The 25,443-nt window shown below is 38.5% G+C and overlaps 1 protein-coding gene across 1 annotated transcript in view; it reads right to left on the reverse strand.

Annotated features, from left to right (window-relative positions):
• The window catches only part of LOC120782244, a 62,295-nt gene that overhangs the window by 30,589 nt on the left and 6,263 nt on the right, over positions 1 to 25,443 (reverse strand). The window contains exons 2-4 of the mRNA XM_040114411.1: positions 15,535 to 15,713; positions 2,349 to 3,256; positions 2,025 to 2,160 (exon numbers count right to left, since the gene is read on the reverse strand). Coding sequence (XP_039970345.1) covers positions 2,025 to 2,160; positions 2,349 to 3,256; positions 15,535 to 15,589 — 1,099 coding nt within the window. The 5' untranslated portion in view covers positions 15,590 to 15,713. The remainder of the gene's footprint in view (positions 1 to 2,024; positions 2,161 to 2,348; positions 3,257 to 15,534; positions 15,714 to 25,443) is intronic.

Below are 25,443 nucleotides of genomic sequence, written 5' to 3' on the forward strand. Positions count from 1 at the left end.
CGATGGGCTTTAATTGCTTCCGATTCCACCGTATAATCCAGATGTGGCCCTGAGCAACTATTTCCTGTTCTCAGACCTCAAACTAATGCTCGCTTGGAGGAAAACATTTTCGCCGAATGAAGAGGTGAATGCCGAAGCTGAGGACTATTTTGAAGCAAAGCGCAAATCGTACTAAAAAAAGGTATAGAAAAGTTGGAGGATCGCTATAATCAGAAACCGCCGATATCGGACCACTACAACATAAGAGCTGTCATACAAACTGAAACATCGAAACCAAGTTCTTTTAAGGAATCTTTTACGTTTGTGAAGGGTGTTAAGCGATAGTTTCGGTGAAACTGAAGTACACGTTTTTTCCTGGATAGTTATTTCCTTTTATTTGATATAAGGAACAACGTTGTATGTTATAGAAGGTAGTGGGATCGTGTTGCGTGATCAAACATCTTTCCAATAAACGAAGAAGCACTCCATATGACATTAGAGTTCCATAACTGGAATGGATCCTTCTGTCATCTTCATTAATAATTAATTTTTGCAGTGCGGGTTTTCCGATTTTAAGCGATAATCCCAACTTCATCGTCTCTTCATACCAAACATTTACCGAATAAAAACTTGATGCCCTTTCCCCCAACCAAACCGGGTAAGAAGACAACGCCGAATTCGAATTTATGTCGAATTCTAAGTTTGTCTGTATGTTTGCAAAAAAGTGAATTTCTCTTTTACACAAACTCAAGCCAAACAGTTATGTGCCAGCATGTACCAATATTTATATGTATGTATGTGTGAGCAAATGCGAATATATGGAGCAGTGGCTGGTGGCTGGTGGCTGGTGGCTGGTGGCAGCTGCATAAATTTTAAAGTAAACTTTGGCGCAATCAACCAAATGCACCGCTGCACAGATTGCCCCAGCATCTTTGCCAACTTTTGCTTTTATTCCTCCGTTTTGCATTTTTGTATTTGTCTTGCAAATTGTTTGGCATATTTCTTCTTCTTCTTTGTTGCTTGCTGAAAAATTTCCTAAAATCGCATCGATACTCTCGGTTAGTTGCACTAAATTGTTGTTACTTGAAGTGAATAAACAAATGCACAACGCACCCACACATATACACGTATACACGCCCACATTCACACACAAGCCATGAAGTAATAAATATGTATGAGTGGATACTTTGCCGAAAACTGCCGGAACCTGCAGCTCTGCTGGGCTTCAATCTGTGCAAAGCTATGCACTCAAGCCTTTTGATTTCGCTCACACATACACACACGCACTCATACACACACATAATTCATTTAAATGTACGCACTTGGCTGCTGAATTTCTGCTTTGTGGCCCGCATACATATGCAAATGCGTGCTGCGGTGGCTCGGTCGGTGCCGTTCGGTTCGGGCTTGTTTTGTTTTGTTGTTATTTAAGTGCGGTAATAACAAGAAATATTTGAAATTCACTTTCTGGATTTCTCGAATAATAAATCTGGAAATTAATTTTAGAAATTCCGGGAGAATGAAAAGCATTTCTGCGTAAATTCATTTGAAAGGCGGCTATTGGCTGATTGGTCGGTGTGGGGCATAAATTTTGATGAAAAGTATTTCCACCTAACGAGTGACTTACGTAGAATGCAATTTGCTAAAGAGGCATATCTCGCTCATAAAATGAAACTGATTAAACTGAGGAGAGCTGCTTCACTCTCTTGGTTATTAAAGCTTGAAGCGAAAGCTTCTCCCGGCTTGCATCTGCTGCAACAAGTGCCAAATCACATAGAAGCTGGAAAAATCCTTTCAAATTATTTCAATTACACTAAAAATAATACCCAGGAGGATTTAGATGTGCCCCAGAACCACTTTAGGTTATCACTTTCCATCACAGAGGCTCTTTCGCCTTAGATTCTAAAACCAAAATATCAAATAAAATACCTCAATGCAATTAAAAGAAATGCTCAAATCGAAATGGCCTTCATTATTCCATATCGGAATTTCTGCACTCGCTATTACATAAATCATTCTAGGAACACTCTTTATGTGGTACTTACATACGATATCCATGCGGCCCTCGCCCTGCACCGACGAAAAGTTGGGCGCCTCAGCTGAGATCTCGCAACGGTACACGCCGGAAGAGTTGAGCGTCAGGCCGCGCAGAAAGACGCGCCAACTGTCTGAGTGCTCCTCCTGCGAATAATAGAAAAATTAATTTTAATAAAGAATATGAATTTAAATTGTGAAAAGAATAAAGCCACTGCAGACGCTTTTATGTAGCAGCAAGTGTGGAGGTGTGTCACTGTCACTCACACATCCACATTGCGCGTTTTCCAATTTCCTTTGCCATTAGGGTTCGCCAATTTCGCATGTATACTTACACTGACACGTATGCCATCAAAGCGATAACTCGTCTTCTGCGGGCGCGCTTTCGGCACAAAGCGATAGAACTCCTCGTTGTCCTTGTACCATTTTATGGCATACAGCGCTTCACCGTCCTCGTCCTCATCATCATCCACTGCGTCATCTTCCTCCTCCTCCGCCTCCTCGTCATCATCGACGCCGTCGCCGAATTTGTAGCGATGCGACGACCCCTCTGCCGTCGCACCACGCGCACCGCTAGTGAAGGTACTGGCGCCAACATGCGCGCCACTGCTGCTGCTGCTACTGCTGCTGACGCCGCTATTACTGAAGCCGGGTATGCCCAACGCTTGGCTGAAGGCCGCGCCGCGATAAACGCTATGCCCGTAGGGAGAGCGCTGCGTTTGATATGGGTAGTGCTGTTGCTCGTCTTCTTCCTTTTGCTGTTGCTGCTGATAATAACTGCCAGCGCCATTTATGTCACTGCTGCTGCTGCTGCTGCTGCTATAACTTTGCGATGGCTGATATGGATAGGTTTGATGCTGCTGCTGGTATTGTTGTTGCTGCTGGTGCTCTTGCTGCTGTTGCTGTTGTTGATGCATTTGCAGTCGCTCCGTCTGGTAGGAGTATTGACGTTTGTGTCGCCTAAATTTCGGTCTCATGGCCACAAAGTGATGTGCATCGAAGAAATGCATATTGCCGCCATAACGGTTGCGTGTGTTCGTGCGTGTGCGCGTTCGTGTGTAACTGCGATGTCGGTTGCCAGCGTCACTGACTAAAACTTCACTTCCGATGTTGCTGCCGACGCCACCATAATATGGCGGGCCGCCTGTGCGATTCAACTCGTATTGGCATTCGAGCATGGCAGACTCACCGCGAAATTTGAAAGCTGGTATTGAGACCTTCACCAGACGCAGTCCGGCGAGACCTGGAAAGGAAGGAACGGAAAGCAAACCAATTTTTGATATTTTTTAATAAAAACTTGTGTGTTAATTTAATATTACGTGTGTTTTGTCTTCGAGAGCATTTCTGCCTGAAAAGTGCTCCTCCTAAATCAAGCACCCATTTTTTAAAGTTCTCCCTTTGGTCGCCCGAAAATTTTAGCTTTAATAAAATTACCTTCTACCAGGTTGTTCAGTAAGTTTTGTCGTTTGATAAGAATAATACAATTTATGATTCAAAATATGCTTTACAATTCAGTACAATCTCCCTGAACACTAATACACTTGCTGCAACGATTCTTCAATCTGTGGATCCCATCCCTGAAGTGAGAATCCGGATGGTCTGCAAATACGCTTCAACAGCCGTTATGACCTCTTCATTTGATGAAAAACGCTTGCCACGCATACGTGTTTTGACTTCTGGAAACAAATGGAAGTCGCTGAGGACCAAATCTGGTGAATACGGTGGATGCGCCAACAGTTCGAACTTTAAATCATGGATTTTAGCCATTGTCAAAATGCTCTTGTGACACGGTGCATTGTCCTTATGAGGAGGATTTTTTTCTTCTGCAAACCTGGTCTTTTTTCTGGAATTTTTTCCCTCAACTGGTTTAAAAGGTTGCAATAATATTCAGAATTAATTGTTTCACCAGTTTGCAAGTAATCCACAAGTAAAATTACTCTCACATCCCAAAAAAACTCATGACATAACCTTCTTGGCCGATTTCCGGACACGAACTCGTTTCGAAACCGAACAATCAGGTACACATCACTCTTTAGCCTCTTGTTTTGATTAGGGATCATGATGATAGACCCAAGTTTCATCCACAATGATGAGTCGACGCACAAAATTCACTTTATTATTTTTAAAACGCTCCAAATGTTGCTGAGAAAGTCGCATTCGACTGTATTTTTGTTTCATTGTTAGCGAAAGGGGCAGCCATTGTGCACACAGCTTTCTAAAACCAAAAATTTGGCTCACACTGTCTAATGAGATGTGTAGAGCCACTACTAATTCTCTCTCAGTTATTCGATGATCATCCAATCCAAAACCATATTCGGTATTTTGGCTATGATTTTTGGAGGTCATTCACGTGGATCGCCTTTAAGGCTTGTACGACCACGTTTAAATTCAGCAACCCATCTTTCTACTGTTCCAATTGTGAACAATAATTATAAACCTTTAACATTCGTTAGTGAATTTCTTTTGGTGCTACAGCTTCCTAAAATAAGAATTTTATCACTGCACGATATTCAATTTTTTCCTTTGTAAAGAAAATACTGTGAATCGGCGACACTAAATGGCTTGTAAACAAAGAATGAATTTGACAGATTGAAATGAAACTTCTCATACGTTCATACGTATGAAGAGTGTACCAACAAAACTAAAAAAAGCAAGCCAAAAAGTAATAGCAACCCCCTCTCTTATCGAACGACAAAAGTTATTGAACAACCTGGTATTCATGTTACTCATATGCCTTGGCTAACCATACACACCTTCTCTTAGTAACTGAGATAACAGGTAAGATATCTTTAAATAGCTAATACCTCACAGTTGTTTATTATTTTTCTTATCATTAAAGAGAAAAATTCGTATCTCCCTTCCAACTACTTGAAAAAATATCGTTTCATAGATTTTGTAGGAAACTGAACGTTCTGCAAAATGGTCTCCTACTATGTTTTCGTTAACCTGTTTAAAAAAGTAGCAAATTTCCTAAAATTTTTAATTGAGTTATAAAATACATAAGGAGCCGAAGGTCCTGGCAACCAGTGCTCCTTTTTTCGGGGAAAAGTAATTGTACTATTGTTTCACGTTTTATAAATAAATAAATATATAAATAAAATACATAAGAAACAATTTTTGTCTTCAAATAATCACGCTTCAACCATTAATACATTATAAAATATTCCTGTATTTACCCAAGCTTTCAAATAATTGCTCATAATCGTACGAGCATGCACAAAATCCATTAAAAAATAAAAAATGTAAAAATTGTAAAGCAAAATTATACAAACATCATTTGTCTTGCGTTCGAGTTTCTTATAAATCCTTCCTTTCCTTCATTGATTGAATAATCGAAACTACTTTTCAGTTTAAATCGATGAAAGTGGTTATGGACGAAACTAATATATTTAAACCAATCTCAAATTTGTTTAATGGAGACAAGTTGGCACCCAATTTCATTTAAAAAAATTAGCCGCTGGTCCCGTATATGATCGTGACGTTATCACTCCGTGAACCAGTTCTCAAAGCGGAAAATTCTAAACTCGAAGCTTCCTTGATTTAAGACCATGCTTTTGCCGAATAGAGCAATAGGAATATACGAGTATTGGGAAGAATGATGCACACTGCTCCTTTGTTGGTACATACTAAAATTAACAGCAGCCGCCTTTCGCTGCCACCAAAACACACACACTCGCACACTGCGTTAGTTATACCACGTATGCAAATATACCCACACTGCCGTATTGAAGTTGGCAGCTTGCTTGGAACATACATTTCAGTGTGCACAACAACATTGGCTCAAGTGGTCCATTGAAACTTGCTAAAGCGTAAAGTGTAAAGCTCGGCATTACAAGCCAATTGTTAGCAACTTATTTGCTGATTTTTTGCCCTCAACTTGGTTGAAGAGTTGCGAAAAACTGGTGATTTATTTTCCTCAAGCCGAGCAGGCGGAGCGCAGACTAAAGTAGCATTAAAGCACACGCAAACACAGTCGCGTTAATGGAAAGCGTATAATAAAAATGGATATAGGCCTATTGACCTCACTCACAACTTTCCACTGAAGTGGTGTAAAAGTTTAAGTGCCATTCTGTTAATCCTACTGCTTGCAACTTGCTGCAGCATTGAATTGTGACAACAAATTGATGACTGTCAAGAGTGAAGGCGAAAGCTGCCGGCAGCAGGCACCGCTGCCGAATGGTGAATGCGAGAATGTGGAGAAAACATTTCGAAGTAAGTGAGTGGGAAAAAACTGCTTGAAAAGTTGTCGAGCTGTGATTGAAATGGTTCGAGCGAGCGTAAGGAATATAAAAGCGCATTGTGCCAACAAAAAGCATATGTTAGTGGCACTCTTGGCGCTGCTGCCGGCTAAGGACCAATAAATTACTTAAGTATAATTTGAGCAGCAACAGCAAACCAAGTAGACCAAATGCATGCGGCCGAGGCGTTGCGAAAGTATCAAGCAGCAAGCAAAAATTAAGCCAGTGGAGCGTAAGCGGAGGCAAAGTGTTCGAAATGCGAAAGCTTGGCAGCTGTCAGCCGGTGGAAGCTACTTGGCGCATTCCGCACTCTGCATAGCCACTTAAGTGAGAGTGTTTTCTCTCGGCAAAGTCATGTGCATTTATGCGTTAAAGCGCTTTTAAATCATTGGGGAAAATGTATATGAAGCGCTGAAGGTGCACTTTGCCAGCTAAAAATCTATCGATGCTAATCGAAAAGAAAGACATATGTTGAATATTGAAGTTTGGAAAATCTTTCAGTTCAAATTGTTTTAATGAACATTCTTTTAACGGACAAATAGAGTCGGAAATATGATGAAGTACTCAGCATTTCATAGTGAACTTGAATTCACTCTGAATTTCTAATCCTCATTTAATAACAAGTGTAGAGGGATCTTAAATTGCTTTATATGCTCACAGCACACCAAATGTTTTGTAGGCGTTTAAATACCAGTACTTGCAGCAAACTTTCGCCCTGCTACATTTGTAATGTTGCATAGCAGCATTTGCAACCGATAAATAAGCAATACTAAGTGAATTCGGCATGAACACGCCGCACCATAGACATTAAGAATATATGGGTTGACCATCCCTGCAGGAACTGCAAACTAGTGAGAAGAATTACTAGTTCTTAACTAGAATAATTTCACTAAATTCACCAGAGTTCGAAATAACCTCACACCGAAGAGCTTTCGAATTTTATTAAACGTTTTTTGATGGTATTAACTTGTTCGGGGGTTATTAGGCAAAACTGCTTTGGCATCAATCAAAATGGCGGTCGCACACAGGACGTGCTTAGTGATAGTGACTATATTTGTACTACGCCAAAAATTACATTAAATATTGAAGAGTCTCCTATAGACTTCTATGAAAAATCAGAATTTAGAATTTCCTACGAGGAAGCTATGCGTTCCCTTAATATACATACAAATACAAGACATTTACAGCACATGCCATACTTACGTAAGTGATGACATATTTATGTAGATTTACAATCAGTTAGCCTGCAATGCATCGGCGCAATCACAATAGAAATAACTTATCCCATTTCACATTGATATTCCATTTGCTCTGAAAATTTCACTAAAGTAGAGCAGCAAAAAAACTGCATTTACATACCATTGCTGAATGGCTCCACACACTCACACACACACACACCCTCCACAAAGGCTCACCTTACACATTCCTCTTGCACATAACCGAAATGCCGCCGCTAATGCTGATAACTGTACAATACTCGAGGTAAGTATAAATTCACTTCCACGAAAAGTAAAACTCTCTGTTGATGACAACACCGCTTTATAACGGCTTCTCACATTCCAACCCTTGCGGGCTCTGGCAGCGCCACAATATTGCTTGTGGCACTAACGTAGAAAGGATATTTTAACACCGAAGACAATAAGACGAGCATTCAAGCCAATTTTATTGTTGCCGAATATGTTTTGTGTGAATTTCAGCGGCCATTGTGCTCGCAACGAAATGGAGCTTCCGATTTGTTTTCGTTGTGCATTGTTTGTTGTGTATCAGCAGCCAGCTATAAAAGGGTTTACCTGAGGATTTCAAAGCCCCCTCCCACGCTGCATGCTGCCGACGGTCCATTAGGAATATGGAAAACTGAGCTGCTGAAGTAGAGGGCTTCGCGCAACTTCTATGGTTTTATTTACAGTTATAAGTAGGTTTATGTTTACGGTAGTTAAGTTTAGACTGCCGAATATAGCTAAACGTACGAAATATGTATATGAGTGCAGACAATACCGAAGCGATTAGACGATGGTGGTCAAACAAAGGTTGTCATCCACGGCTAGCTTAAAAGAGCGCAGGAGTTTAATATTTTTAATAAAACGGCTTCACATAAAATCCATTAGTCATTCAGCGTAAATTCTAAACTTGCAATGAATATTCCAGATAATATTTTCGACAAATGCGAAGAAGAGCTCGTTTCAGTATCTAGCAGAGATATCAGTGTAAAGAATGACTTTAGCAAACGTGGAAATGCCGCTGTAGGGATGTAAATATCAGTTTCATGTTTTGTAAAAGAGAAAGTGTAAAAATTACAATACGAAGTTACGTTAGAAGGCCGATCTTAAAAGGGTTAACACTTGTACGACATAGAACGCCGATCCGTTGTGATACCTAAAAACTCCTATATGTATATTGAATCTTGATGAAATCAACAAAGTGCTATGCGCCTATCAGAAATTTGTTGAGACGGCTTATGCCAGTTTCGGCTATGTTTTCTGGTTCGCCGAAGGTAAGACTACCGAGATGTTTCAGCCTCAGACTTGCAAAGGCTGTATAATCCAGGAAAGCCCCAGGATGTGTCCACCTCACTCTGCTCCATATAACTTTGATTACAAGTGCCTTACAATCAGAGCTTCGACGAGTTGGCCATAGTGAAAACTTTTGTTTGGTGTGAGGTGTATGAGCATGTTGGCTGTAACTTGCCATTGAGTCTTGCCGTTTTTTTCACTGGAATCATGGTACTTTGCTAGCTGCAGTCATCGTAAACAGATGTGTCTCACGTGCAACAGCTGCAAGGTAGTTGGAGGAATATTGCAACGCTGCTGATTTGTATTTCCCTACTTTTATTTGGTTTTCTATTATTTAGATAAGGCGGTTGCAAAGTTGCTAGCTAGCACTTCAGAATTTTTGTATATTAACGTCAACGCCAACATGCTGAACAGTCTAAAATAATATGATGTAGTCAATGTAACATTTTATATACATTTTAAGGGGTATTAAAGGGGGTTCCCGGTAGTTAGGATAACCGCCCAGTAGGACAAATCAGCATTAACCAACCTAGTTTACGAAGAATATGATCTCAGAAAACAACTCCATTAAACCTTTCCATATGCCGCCCATAAATGGGGCTAAGTGCCTAATAAGCGATCTCAGCAGCTCAGCTCACAGTATCATGCCTAACACAAAAGTTTCAATGTCGAAATTTCAAAACTCACAATCCGTTCAAAATCCGTTTGTCTCGGCATGTGTGTAACGTCCGTTTGCGAATCCATCAATAAAGCAGAATTTCGAAAAATCCAAAAAGTTGAGTGTGTCAGCGGCCACGCACGTAAAGGTCATTAATTCGCTGACATTTGTAACCACTGTGATGAGAGCTCCTGCGCTTGCCATTGCTGCTCAACGACGAAGACGCGTGACTAGCCTGCCATGGAAGCGACAGCGATGGGAAATATCTGTCAGCTGAATGCAGTTTTGACAGCTGCACATCAAGTCTGCGGTCTGGAGTCTTGGGTCTGGGGTTCGGCGCTTTAGCACTGTGCAACACTCGACTCTGTTGCTTGAATGACGGCAGCACTTGGAATTTCGATTTGCTGCTTAAAATGACACGGTGCGTTCGTGTGGATCCGCCATCAAATGCCATGAAATAGCTCAGTGACGAGCAAAAAATTCAAGCTGCAAGTGGAAAACTCCAAGCAGTTGGGTGGCAAGAGATGTGCCTGAGTGCAAATACATTTTTACACTGCACTTTTGTACATCTTTGCAGCACTTGTACGGGATGCTAAGTACCATATATGTCAAGCTAACCTCCGCTTGACGCAATGTGTTACCTGTTGTTGGCGCGGCAGCGCATCGCTCAGCATTCAAATCACTCAAGCGCGAGGCTATGCGACCACCATAAAGGATTACCGGGCGCTCCAGTGGAACTGCAGGAGGTGTGTGCTCCAAGGATAGCGGATATGTGGATGCTGTTGGTGTTCGAGGTTATGTATAGCTAGTATGTTGGCGAGTGTCTACACGTTCCCTTAGCGGTATTTAATTTACAATATACCAAGAGCGATTGTTGAAAAAAATTTTTTAATCAAACTTAAGATGAATCACTTTCAGAATTATTATTAGATTGACCAGGACCGTCACATAAGCAGCCATGACATCGCTAAGGAACTTAACATTCATCATCAAACGGTTTTGAACCATTTAAAAAAAGCCGACTACAAAAAGAAGCTCGTCTTTTGGGTACCACAAGAAATGTCTGTGAAAAATTTAATGGACCCAGTTAACATCTGCGATTCTCTGCTGAAACGAATTGAAATCGAACCGTTTCTGAAACGAATGGTAACAGGAGACGAAAAGTGGATCAAATACGACAATAATGAGCGAAAAAGATCATAGTCCAAGCGTGATGAACCTCAACAAATGGTCGCGAACCCAGGATTGACACCCCGAAAGGTAATGCTGATTGTTTGGTGGGATTAGAAACGAATTATCCACTATGAGCTGCTCCAGCTTGATTCTACATTTTACTGTCAACAACTGATAAGATTGAAGCAAGCAATCGAAAAAACGGTCAGAACTGATCAACAGAGAGGTCTTCGTCTTCCATCAGGACAACGCTAGACCATACACATATTTGATGACTGGGAGAGCTTGGCTGGGAAGTTTTGATGCATCCACCAAATAGCCCATACCTTGCACCATCGGACTACCATTTTTTTCGGGCAATGCAGAACTCCCTTAATGGAGTAAAGTTGGCTTCAAAAGGAGCTTGTGAAAATTACTTGTCGCAGTTTTTCGCCGAGAAACCAGAAAAGTTTTACACTAATGGAATAATGTCTCTAGCGGAAAAAAAGGCAAAAAGTGGTGGTTAATTCAATAAAGCTCATTATAAATATAAAAAAAGTTGAAGTTTGATTAGATATACGAAAGCAATATCCTGGTTCGGAAGCAACCAGATTTTAGATTGTTGTCTGAATTCTCATATTTTGACAATCATATGAGAATAAAAAAATCAAAATTCTAACGGTTAGATAATTTTGTGAGATGTGAAATATGCACTGTCAAACCTTTAATTGTTTATGGAGTATGAAATCAAGCGTCGTTTATTTTTGAAGCATCATCTTAAAAGCCTACTGTCATACATTTTCTGAAAGTTGCAGCTTAACAGGAGATGGCCGCACAGCGTTTTGTGTATTATTTTTCGAGCAACAGCATTCTGTGGACTCGGTAAAAGCTCGATTTCGTCCATATTCAATGCCGATCTTCATAGTGTACTCCAAAAATGGGTCTCAACTTTTTCCGTTTACAGAGACAGAAGAACAGCCAGTAATCAAGCAATCTCGACATTCTAACTTTGGATTATTCCTTTTTCGATTAGTTTTGGTGCTACAAACAACCGTTAGCTAAAAACAACTTGTACACCCTGTGCAACATGTTGCTAGAGTATAAAATATCGGTGGTTGCGAAAATCATGGAGAAGGTGAAAGAAGCCGAGTGTATTTCTCTCGTTTTTATGAGGATGGCTTTTGGTATACACATATAGATAAATTCGTTTGTGTGACTGTGTGCATGCAATTGTCAACTAAGCTCTGCTCGGGTATCAGTGCGATGGCATACGATTGCCACGTGTGTGCAAATACTCGTTTGATGGCACTGCATAAACAGCGACCGGCGGCTATGGCAACAACAGCTAAAACGACGACGCAACAGTTTAAACATACAACACTGCTTACATTGCCAACCATAATAGCTTTGTGAAGCCAGCGGGTGTGTCTCTTGGTAAATACAAAAGTGAACACGTTTCTGTGAGGATACAGGCGACCTACGTGCTGTGCGAGGACCAGCGGTTTAATGCTATTGACGGATGCATTTTGCAATTTAAAAATGAAATAAAGCTTAAAGTGGTATTAACGAAGAAGTCTAAGCATATTTAGTACAAACGTTTCACAACTGCCATTTGTTTAAATTCACATTAGAATATAGATGACTTGGTGTGTACTTTTTTCCCCTCAAGGCTTACTTTACACAGAATAAGTATAACAGACACCCAAATGAGATAAAATCAGACCAATTTCGTTTACTAAAATAAAAATGTTTCCTAATCAATGCAGTTTTCAATATCCATCCAGATTCCTTACTGGGTAATAAGTGAACCATTCGTTAAGCAATGCCCTCTTCACTTGGCAAAAAACGACCTGCTTCAGCAATATACTAAGCACACATGCACAAAAAATATGCAGACTAAGCACGTGCAGGGTTGCACTCCCACACCTGTGGTTTTTCTTGAGGCTGTGACAGATGAAACAGTCTGCAAAAAAATTTAAGCCAACCAAAGTTCTAATGCAAACAAAAAATAAGGAAGCAGATGAAACCCCAATTGAAAGAAATGTGTACCAAAAAATGTATGTATGTATGTCAAATGCAAAATACTTTCTGTATTCCTTGAATTCCTTAAATGAACACAGAAAAATCAAAACTTATTTCAATAGCTTACGTAACAGAAGTCATTACAAATTATGGAGAGATGAACGGAGAGTTTCATGGTACTCAAAGAACTCTTAAGATATGTTAAATATTTCTGGCTAAGCCTACTCAAATCTTATAAAGTATTCAGTCGGTGATGGATACTAAAGCTCTCTATGGACATTGGATGCGAACTTCAATAAAAAATAATATTTTTGATCGTACTGGATTTGTCTGATTCTTATTGAAGAAATATGATTACTGATTCTATTTCCAAGAAACCCTGAAGTATAAGTTACAACACGTGTGGGATGGATTGACACCGTGAAGCAGACACGCATTTTCAGATAAAAAAAAAGAGGCAGAAATGGGTGAGTACGAAGAGCTTGACAAGCTGGCTGTCAGGGGTCATGCTCGAAAATTTTACGAAAAGTTGCAGTGACTAACGGCAGGTTTCAAGACCGCTGCAATGCTGCCATTAAGTCAGGAGAAGCCGAACCCGATTCCACAGGCGATAACGATGGAATAGATAATCCATTGTCCCACTATGATGAACTATTCAAATATGAAAGCGAAAAAATGAGAAGGTGCATGCATCAGCTCCTTTTCAAGATATGGCCTATGCACAAAAACGGAGACTTTGTGTAAGCTGACGTTGGGCAACACCAAAAGCTACGTCGAAATCGGGAAGGACCTCTCCGAGCCGTTCGATACCAAACGAGGCCACCCACTAGCGTGCAACTTCTTCAATCTGCTTCTGGAAAAAATAATACGAGCTTCAGAGCTAAATTGAGAAGGTACCATATTGTACAAGTACTATAAGGAAACGAAGGATATGGGTCTGGTTGCGACCGAGGACAATATAAAGTATCTCCGGTTATGAAACAAACAGTCGTCGCATTCGCGGCTTGTCTCCCGTGCCACTGTTAGTTAATCCAACACGATATTAATTTTTATAAATATTATATTCTTTTCGATACGTAATAATTGTAAGCATAGCAATTTTCCTCAACGCCAGACTCTTCTTTTCAGAGGTCCTCCAGTGGATGGCCTACTGAATCTAGGAAATCTAAATTTTTTCCAAATGAACCGACGATTGTTAAGTCCAGTAAGTTCACATTGTTTTATGTTTCTTCTTCACAAAAGAGCGGTTTTCCGGACTTGGATATAAACCCTTAACTCAGTATCACCTTAAACATAGAGTGATCTGATCCCCTTCCTGGTATACAGTCAATAATACCATTAAGTAATGCATTTAAAAAACCCCAAACGGTTATGCAGAGTTTAGAGTAAAAAGAACCGCTATTTAATTGAGCACATAAAATATTTGTATGTAGTATAGTGCATGAGTATGCGTACACCGTAGCATGTATGCAAGGAGAAACACAAACTCAGTCATGCCCGCAGCCTAACAGGTTGGTAAGCTGGCAGTGAGCTTGTGCAGGAATGTCACTCAAGTGTCTGTCACATCAGATTCGTCGACGCCCGCTTGATATGTGCATATAACATTATTGAAAATGTGCCCCGTCATGTCACATGTCCTACAAGCACCACACGCGTACTCATGTGTGGATGTATGTATGTACATAGTTGCACCGGCGTGTTTAAAGGAGAGTGACGTGTGCATGTCGCAGTTGATTTGTTTGCTGATGAGTACGTGGCGTGTCGGTAGTAAATCTACTCCGTTTTATGAGCGCGTTTTTGCCACAATGCAAAAGTGACAAGCGTAAGCTGGTGGTACACTTTCTTTCAAGCACTTTCTTTTAGTAGGTAACGCGAGATATGAAAATTTTAATTACCGCCTGCGAGGCATTATGCGCAAGGCCACAAAAAGGCACCAGCAAGAGCTCTTGATTTACATAAAATTAATATGAGTGTACTTTATACTTTATGCGCTTCTTATGTTGGCTTCGTTTTTAACACTTACTTTCGTTTAATGAAATACGGTACTAATTAATACAAATATGTGGCTAAATTGCACTTTCGGGCAACCCGAGTCAGCGCTGCAGGCGGTAGTTTATTTAAGTTTTGTTGAATTTCGTCGCATAACTTGCAGCCAAAAGCGTTCCGGATTGTATGGGGTTTTCACAACTGGTGTTAGATATACTATTTTTTCAAGTGAAGTATGTAAGCGCGAACATACTCCAGTCTCTCTTTTTCAATATATGTTGTGTGTGGTTTACCAGAAAGAGTGGAGATACCTTTGTCACCGCCACTTTGTTCCGTGCGTGTGGGAAGATCAATATTCGTCATGTTATTGGCAAAATAAGACGCGATGACCATTAAAATACCGATTTAGTCTTGAATTCCACAAATTTTACCAACTCATAAGGTCATATTGGATATTATGGCTGTTCCCTATTATCAGATATTCCACTTTTAAGGCCCATATGGCTCCGACATATTCTTGTAGAGCACTGAAACATCCACATTTAAAAACTTTGTGGTATCCGTTGAGAGCTCTACTGTAAAGTTTTTCAAAACTTAGAACAAATTTACTCAATTTCTTCCAAGTTGTTGTAATTAAATGGAAGCAACATATACTACTGATATTAATAAATAATGTTAGAGTTGTTCCTGAGTTTATGTAGAACACTAAGATTGCTATGACTACAATAAACAGGCACATGCGCTACTTTCGCCAGGCTGGTTCTAAGCATTTGTCATCTTTCATAAAACTTTTAAATATTTTGAAACATTCACTGCTCAAAACGTTCATCGTACGTAAAATCTATCAAGCCTTTGTACTATTTGGCGCCAATTCAGGAGGGTCCAAGTACACTAGCTCTCATTATTGTTAATATAACAACAAAGATATATGTATTTTTAACTGATTCCAACTCACCATCCAATAAACTAACGCTGAGTAAAAAAATTCGAGCCTCTAATGTGAATTTCATTTTTTGCTTCCTTTACTATTACCACACGTACATACGTCTACAGCGCTCTTCATTCAATAGTATCCTTAAGTTTAATCGTTTTAGAGCAAGAATTACTTATGTCGTACTTTTCGCGCCATTATTTCTGAAAGAAAAAAATTACATAATTATCAGAACTAAAGCAATTTTATAGTAAAGCAGCAAATATAAAGTACTTATAGAATATTTAGATGCCTGCGAAATATTGACACTAAAAAATAATTCTGAAATAACAAATGGACGAAATTTCTTATTTACCAAAGTTAACCATTTTAAGAGTAGTGAGGGGCAGGCCAAAAACAACCAAAATTTTTTGGTAAAATTTAATTTGTGGATACTGCAAGGACAATATCGCTAGAAGCGCTATCGCAAAAGCCTTCTGGCCCATGATCGATTGCAAGAGATCCAGTGATCTCTTTACCCTAAGGCTAACTCTCCTAGGTCTTGGAGCTTTTAATTTGCTATTGCCCTATTGGCGTCTACGCAATAAGGCTGGGATTCCTACCAGACGCCCTCTGCAGAAGCTGTATGGAAAAAGATGGGACCAAACACTTCCTTCTTGACTGTCCCGCGCTTGGGTGGTCAAAACATAAGACATCCCACCGAATTGGCGGGAGTGAAAACTAACGTCTTTGCAAATTTCTATTGGTTACTAAGATTTAATAAGTTTTGTTAATTTATAAGTTCGAGCACAAGAGTCCTTGTTCTCTATGGCCTCACAAAAGACTACGATTTTTGATCAACCGTCTAACCTAACCTTTCTTAAAGACAATAACGGCGTCAAATCGGAAAACCGAGGCGGCTAATTGACAGGGCCATTTCGTGAGATAACACATTCACTAAAATTGGTTTTCAATAAGTCGATTGTGACATTCGCTGTGTGGCTTGTGGCACCATCCTGTTGGAACCACATATTGTCCAAGTCCATATCATCCAACTCAGGCCAAAAATATTGGGTTATCATTAAGCGGTAGCGATGCCTATTCACAGTAACGTGTCGATCTTGATCATCACGGAAGAAGTACAGTCCAATGACGCCGAAGGGCCATAAACCGCACCAAACCGTAATTGTTTCGGGATGCAATGGTGACTCATGTAGTACGTACGAATGTACTTTCACAGGAGTAAATTGATAAAATACAAAATATAAAATATTGATAACCCATTTTGTTTTATTTTAAAAATTTCGATGGTAAATTTTAAAAATTTGGCGTCGTTGTTAAATCGTATATCTTTCTGTGATAAAATGGCAAACCTTACTGAAGAGAAATGCCAAAAAAGCGAAAGAATATAACGTACTTTGTTGTCCCTATCGGTCTACTTTTGTATTTACCTATTGAAAAACCCTATATATAGTATACCATAATTTGTCTCTGACGACAGCTTTTGGGATTTGGTTATGCTCAAAAACCTTTTCCAAAATGGAAAGAGTATGTTCACGATATTTAATGAATATAGTAATGATTACTCTATATTTGAAATGAATACCAAATTTGAATTTCTTTATCTACAAATTCTCCGTTAGCAGTAGGCAAATTATCCCACGATGTTAAATAAAAATGCAAAGTGAATGGACTTTGTCTGTCGTTGCACGTTAAAAAAGCATTAATGCATAAATATGCAACATTAAATTGTAAGCGCTAACAGAATAAAAATGCAAAATATGCAGCAATTTCAGTAAACTCGAAAAATTTGTCCTTGGCTGGGCTGGAGTTGCTGAGGCGAGAGGCGTTGAGACGATGATTAACACGACAGGCCATGCATCTTCGAGGCGTGCCGCAGGCAGACGGGCAAGTGGTAAGGAGGGCATTGTGAAATTACAGGAAATGGCAAACGTGGTGGAGCCATACGGCGTGCGCTCCGTTATAAATTATGCATATGTATATGCATAAATGCATAAGCTACTAGCAGTTACTTATACGCCATCGTGTGACATTATTATCATCATAAAAAAGACATAAATCATATGCGCACATTTCTCTTCATAAGCGCGCGCGACGTACGAACATACTGGCAGCAGCGGTGATGACAAACGTGTTAAGCGAAATTGCGCTGCTTTTGGCGCTTAAGGGCCATAAAACATAGGCGAGCGCTGCCAGTGGAGAGGAAATCACGAGCGCCGAAATATCCTCAAAACAATGTAAGAGACAGTAAAATGAAAGCAATGCACTATGTTTCTTCTAGACAAATGCTAGAATTTGACAGTATTGGTTAGCTCTATGTGACTTTTTCAATCACTTTGTGCACATATCTTCGTATTTATTTAAGGTTTCGAAATGTTTAAGGTGTTGCCACTGGCGTGCACTGTGCCCTACACAGATTCAGATAAAGAACGAAACGAGAAAGTGCAATAAAATTTCAGTCTCTTGCTTTAGTTTTTGTTTAATTTTTCCCCTCTGCCTGATTGTAGTTGCTTTACGGCTCTGTTTGCAGATATAGCGACTTGATAACGCGCTAGGGCTTCTTCTATTTTTGCATCTTCTTCTCGAAGTCGAAATTGTAACGCGAACCTGTCAGCGTCTCTCAAAGTGATGAATGTCCCGACGAACCGCTGCTACCGCATGTCTTTCTCATTTGGTGAGGCGATGTTGTGGATCACTTAGTGTCAGCTGAGGAAAAGTTCACTCTAATGGAATAAGATTGAAGCAGCTCAGTTTTTGGATAAATGCGAAGTTTGTGCAAGAGTGAATGAATCACGTGCTCTTGTTTTTATAGCGGTTATTACAACAGTAAAATAATAATAATATAATTTAGCTCCCACTTTTCTACAATGTAGAAAGAGAACCAAATATGCATAAATATATCACAAATTATTTGGTAGGCATTAATGAGACTTGAGCTTCCTTAAATACCAGGCACCGATAGTTCGCTCCGAAGAAAAAATATAATTTGTGTGAAACACAAAGAATTAAACTCGGTAAAGCTACAAATATTCCTGATCTTCCTTTTGCACTTATTTCATGTTCCAATCTGTTGTAACCCTTATTTCTATTAGCCTATCTTCTTTCTTGCTGGAGTGTGGCGACTCTTTGTCTGTCAGTTTTGCCACAAACAAAATTTGAAGCTTTTCTATAGGTTACACAACCAAAATTGTAACCTACATTCTCTACATATGCAGTGGCTGTCCCTGTGCAAAGTAAGTATGTACAAAATAATATACAGATGCAAATTGTGGCAGTGTAAACCGTCATCACCCCATTTTCCGCTGCTTTGAAAATTGAATTTAATTAAATCATGCATTATTCAACCTCCAGTTACATTACTATAATTTGGTTAAGAACAATAACAACTCCGAAGGGGTAAAATAAATTAAATAAATTTACTGGCCCGTTGAAACGTTCGTGTCCCTTTATTAAGGGTGTGACAATTCACAATTCATTTTCATTTTATTAATGATACATTGGTGTTGAATTTTGTTTTGCTTTTTCGCCGTTTGTTGGATTTACGTTTCAACAATTATATTATTAAATATTTCCATGTTATAAATGTAATATCGTTAAGCTCTAACATTCATTAAGTGCTGGTTAGCGCTTTTATGTTCACCTATATCGGTTTTAATTGTAAGCACTAAAAGGTAGCAAAACCACGTATTCTTTTCTTTTATATATATATCTTTTATATATATCTTTTCTTTTTTTATACATATAAACCTCGGTAAGTGAGAACTGAATAAGTAACTAAACTCTATAAGTGAGAGTAATTGCCCGGACCCGTTAGTTTAAGCTCTCAAAACCTCTATTAGCGGGAAACAGAAACCTCTGTAAGAAAGAGTAGTTTTTTCCTCATGAACCTCCGTAAGTGAGACTGCTACCTATCTATACCTCTATAAGTGACAGTCGAGCTTTATTTATTTATGTATATTATTTAGGAGGAGCTATAGCTACAATAAGAATACATACACATTTGTATTGTATTATTGTCAATATTTTGCCTATTCTTTGCGTGGAACTAAATAACGCTGTTGTTTTATCGCACTCGGGTTAATGAGAAACCCCTATAAGCGAAAATGAGATTGTGCTTCCTTGAACTTGAGCTTATCCAAGTTCGACTGTATATAGGTTAGGTTAGGTTAAACTGATTCTTTGCGATACCAGATAGAGTTTAGGTAGCTCGTTCCATCGGGTTTTGATTTTCTTCACCATGCTTCTGTCCAAATCGTCGTATCGCCAATATATGGGTTTTCTTATATTGATCACGTTTTTAACCGTACACCATTCATCACCAATCTCGTCCACTATTTCATTGCGCTTGATGCCTTTGTGGCCTGGTACGCAGTAGAAGTGAAGTTTCTTGCCTCTGGCAACACCCTCCACTGACGCCCTGCTTCCTAAGACATTTCTGGCCGATATGCGATACGGGGTTACTGCTTTGATTGCTACGTAAATGTTGACTCTGGAATTGCCCGCAGGCTGCTTAAGGGGCAGTTCCGTGGCTTTTGCAATAGCTAAGACCTCGGTTTGAAATGCACTATAATGGTCAGGCAACTTAAAAGGCTGCCTTATGTCTAACTCTGGACAGTACATTCCCTCATCAACAACATCGTCCATTTTCGGGTCATTTATATAGATATTTACAGTGTTGCGCGTAACCAACATACCTATGCGCCAACCATCTTTTTCTTTGTTTACTTTGAACTTTCTTTCCTAGTTGAATTAAGATCATATATTTGCCCAACCGCCATCACTCATTGAGCAATGGCCGAGGATTCTATATGTATATTCGCCTGCAGCTAATATGTCCTTTTTCTCAGTGTTCAAGCCCAGCTCCGCATGCGATGCTTAATTTTGGACTGTATTGAGAGTGGTGGCCATAATTCTGCTAATGGTCTGTAGACACCTAGCCATTATTAAGATGGCAATGTCGTCCGCATATGAAACTACCTTAGAGGCTTTACCGTCCAATCTTCTTAGCAGTTTATCACTAATGTACATAGAAGCGGAGATAGCACTCCTCCTTGCGGAGTACCTCACAAGACTTCCTTAGTCATTTTAGGGCTGCTTCATTCTGCTCTTATCCGTCTAGATGTCAAAAGGCTTCTGATCCAACGTTGTATAACAGGATCAACACCTATTGACTGGACACTATTAACTAGATTCCCTAGACCCTTCTGAAGTGCCCAGCAATGCTCCAGGAGCGTATTCCCTATATTAAACAGCCCTTTCGATATTAAATACCAGTGTATGGAGTGCAGTCTTTACTGATCTGCCCTTCGAATATGCGTGTGGGGTCTTGAACAAGCTTCTAGGAGACGCTGCGGCCCTAATGTACGCGTCCAAGATTTTCTCTTTCGTTTTCAGCAAGAAGGAAGTTCATCTTATAAGCTTAAACTTTTTTGAGTAAGTTGGGTTGCTTCTACCTTCGATATGAAAACTACCCTAGCCGCCCTCCATGAGGGTGGCGCATATACATATAATTCTAGAAAAAATTTACATATATGAGATTTATTCATGATTATTACTATATACACCCTGACAAGAAAGTATCGGAAATTCTTCATTTCCCTCTCTCATCTCCGGCTTATATGGCATACAGGTAACTTTTTTCCCTAGGTTGCTACAACTATCCTAAATTATGATGCCAAAAATTAGTGCGATCTGTCAACCAGTGTTTCACAGCAGCTGTTTATGTCAGTCGACCTCAGACAAAATTTTTTAACATTTTTTTGTTAAATTGTCATTGAAACCATTTTTTTAATCATTTTGATTACCAAAAATAGTTTATAGAGTCCAATTGTCAAACTTTTTATTTCATTACGATTACCATAAATAGATACATGCATTACCCTGAAATATCATACAATTTTCAGATTGCTTACTTTGGCTGTAGCAGCCCCTGAGATTAGACATGCTTATACGAGCTTGGCAATTGTCGATTAGTAAAAGCTCACAGTTCGTTGCTTCTTAGTTAGAATTCATAATCTTGAGCAAAAATACTTTAACGATGTCATAGCCTCCATATTCGCTAAAAAAAGTAGAGGCAGCCTTAAACGGCCGTCGTTTTACCAGATAAATGAAAATGATTGAAAGAACTAAGGGCTAGCCCAAAAATCGAGTTTGAGAAATGTTTCGACCATTGGAAGAAACGCTGGCATAAGTGTTTAATATCAAATTAGGACTGTCTAGACGAATGAATAATTTTTTTTTTTTCAAAAAACGAAAATTCTCAAAATTTTTTTGAACATCTTTTATATTCTCTCAACAAATTTACCTCTAAATTGTATACTGCTCATAACTATACCAACTATTAATTCCAAATAGACACCCTCTTTATGAAAGATGTAAAATTCAATACAATGGAAACCAGTTTTTCAGCAAAATATGAACTTTTGATTTCCGTTGTAAAGTTGTAAGAGCTTTGTGTATTTATCTGCAGATTTATTATTATCAGATCACGAGTTGCAATATAAAATATGCTTAAATGTACATTTTTATTTTGCCTATTATTTTCTTGAATATTTAATTCGCCACTTCAAATATTGTAATTTAAAAGTAATTTGGATTATATGGCACTAGTTGGCTCTTATGAGCTTACATGCTGCCCAATCCAGTTATGTGTGGAGCATATAAAGTGTTCTAAAATTGGAATGTGCTTAATTTATCTGTTATTGCTTACTCACTGATGCACAATTTTCACGATTAAAGAATCCTTTTAATATTATAGGCGCATTATATTATCAAACTCGAACGGCTTATGTTGGAATGGATATACTTCCACGGATATTGCATATAAACTGCAGCACCTGCCAGCCGTTACCCTTAAATCAACTAGCACCAAGAAGGCCTGAAATTCATATTTGTGAAAAAGTCTTTGACAACTCAGCAAAGCGATAGCTGCCCTAATTTCCAACTCTTTAGTTTCCTCCGGGGTTAATTGTCTACATCCACACACAATTATCTGTTAATATTGTAAATTTGAATGTATAATTTAGTTGAATGCAAATTTTGGGAATTTCAATTGGCCTAGTAAGCCCAAATGTGCATGTAAGTATAAACTTTTCGGTGCGCTCGCACCTGCACTCACATACAAATGTTGAATAATGCTTAAAAGTGTAATGGAATTTCATTTTCTGATACAAATTTAAATGAAATAATTTCTAAATATTTATTTTCATGTTAATATGCTATAGCTAGAGCTCGGTGAAGAGAGAGAAATGTTTTTTTTTTTTTAATTAGAGTAACTTGAATGCAGATAACTCTTTTAGAACAGAGTTAGAAGTAAGCATCAAAATGATATAAAAACAATGGGTAGTCGAAAAAGTCTTTTCGTATTTCCACTCAACCTTAAACTTTTTTTATATTCATGCTAATAAATAAATACACAAATATGTACCATTTTGGTAGATCACTTTTTGCCATTTTTCCGCTACAGACATTATTCCATCAGTGTAAAACTTTCATCAGTATAAATCAAAATTTCGCAATTTCCATAACGAAAGCGAGCGAACATTTGATGTGCTACACGAACTTATACAACATCGTCTTCGTAAATTTCATAAATTTCATTGGTGGCTTAGATGGAATTCTTCCCTTTTTTATACAAAAATTTCAAAACAGCAAATTTCTTCACTATTTTCACTCATTTTTGAATAACTGTAACTTTTTTTCAACTTCGCCGAATTTAATTTTCTTTGGTTAAATGAAGCTTAAAATCTGACCTTTCTAACACTACATGGTGTGACACAACGTGATTGGTAGCACTGGAGATATACGTCTGCAACGACATCTATTGACAAAATACGGAAAGACTTTTTTGACTACCCAATATATGTATATTAGATTATCCAGTGCAAATTATTCAGTTATTAATCACACTTAACCAATTAAAATCCACCAATATTTGTTTATCTAAATTTACAAAAAATCCTTTTAACTCAATTTTCAATTTTGTGTCCATAAAACAGAACATTTACAGAAGTAAGTAAATGCTAGTAAGTCACTGCGTTTCGATGCAACTGAAAAAGCTGTAGACCCACACTTTCAATTATTGATTTCATTATTTGTTTTGCGAATAATACAATACTTCCTACAACGGAATATAGATATGAGATATTCTACAAATTTCCCCCTTGTTATTGTACCCTTATGCATCAAAATTCGGAACAGCCGCACAACATAACTTCCATATTTGCTTCGTAGATGCGCCAATGCCAGAACCTACATATGACACACTTAACACCAGGGCACATAACTGTATGGGAATATATACAGCAAATATGCGCACAAACGCATACTAGTACAGATGGTGTGTCCATGCTTAAAGTAATCCCGTGCACCGACATTCAACAGCCTGCGGTCAGCATCGAATGACTGCTTTCATATGCCGTTTCTGTCCACCAGAGCATTTATAGCGCAAATGTCTCTTTGAGTTTTTTTTTTTTTGGCGAACTTACTCATCATCGGCGCTGTATCTTCAGTACACGTAATAGCAATAAATCTCTTTTTGCTTTGCCACAGCATTAATCCTGCTGTGAGTCAGTGGAAATTCGCTGCATGGCATACAAGCTCACACACACAAGCGTGCCACATATGTTTTGCAGCAAAATTCTGCAGTTAAGTTTTCACGCCAACCCGCATTTTGACGAAAAACCGAAATGCCAGCAGAACTTTAGTTGGTAATCTCAGAGAATTTTGTTTGAGGGAAAAAGTTTAAATTTTCTATGCGGTGTAAAGAAGAGGATTCTGAAATTCCTTTGTGCTTTTTGATTAGACACCAACAAATAAATGTGTATACTGAGTAATATGTTGGAAGGAATATTCAAAAGTATATTAACAGAGATTAATTGCAGTAAAAAATTAGGGATTTGAGTTTGTTCTGTCGACTTTTTCCATATGCAAGCACAGTCTGTGGCAAATGAAAGAGAGCTACGCTGCGTATAAGTAACATTAAACCGTTCCCATTTAGGTTCACTTATGTATGGTAAATGAAATCAGAAACTTCACTTCACTACATCCAATACCACACTGTAAGTGTATCTTTAAAATTAAATGAACACGCTGATATATTTATACCTTGAAGGGGATGTATTAAGGTGCTAGGGGTAGTCAGAGGCACGAAAAAATAAGAGTTTTCAGTTTTTTTTTGCTATTAAATCATGTTATTTTACAAAAATAGTAAAATGGAATTATTATAGGATGTGTTGACTTGAAGTCACGAAAATTTCAAAGAAAAAAAATTTTAATTTCCAAAGTTATAGTTGTTTGTGTTGACCCTGTTCCAAAAAAAGGTACTTGCGGTGACAAGCATAAGTCCTTGGAGATTCATCTAAAATCAATCGGACAAAAAAAATTAGTTTTATAAATAGATAATCCCGGGCCTGATCGAAGGATTTTATTTTTTTTTTTCAAAATTAACAAAATGGCGGCCTCAGGATTTTTTTTTTTAAATTTTTGCGAAAAAATCAGCATTGGTCTTAAAAAATCGAAATTTTCTAAAAAAAATAAAAATCATTATGAAATATAAAAGCTGTAGAAATTTCATTAAAATCTACTGAACGATTTTCGAGTTACACTTGTCACCGGTTCAGAAGACATAGTTTTGAGAAAAACGCGTTTAAAGTTTCACACTAGCGCTTTGAAGTACCCGAGCTCTCTTTGTTATTTGTCGAATAACTCAAAAACTAATTATAGGATCAAAGTGAAATTTTCAGGGAATAGTTTTAAGATATTACACTTAACGAAAATGCAAAAAAAATTAATTTTTTGAAAATTCTAACCACCCCTAACCCCTTAAACTTGAAACACCTAGAAGGAAACGGCGAAGACCCTATAAAGTATATGAGCAGTTTGACTCAACTCAAGTGAAACGATCGCAAACAAATGATCAGTCTGCCAGTCTCA

Source organism: Bactrocera tryoni, chromosome 1 (genome assembly GCF_016617805.1).
Source record: "Bactrocera tryoni isolate S06 chromosome 1, CSIRO_BtryS06_freeze2, whole genome shotgun sequence".
NCBI classification, from domain to species: Eukaryota; Metazoa; Arthropoda; class Insecta; order Diptera; family Tephritidae; genus Bactrocera; species Bactrocera tryoni.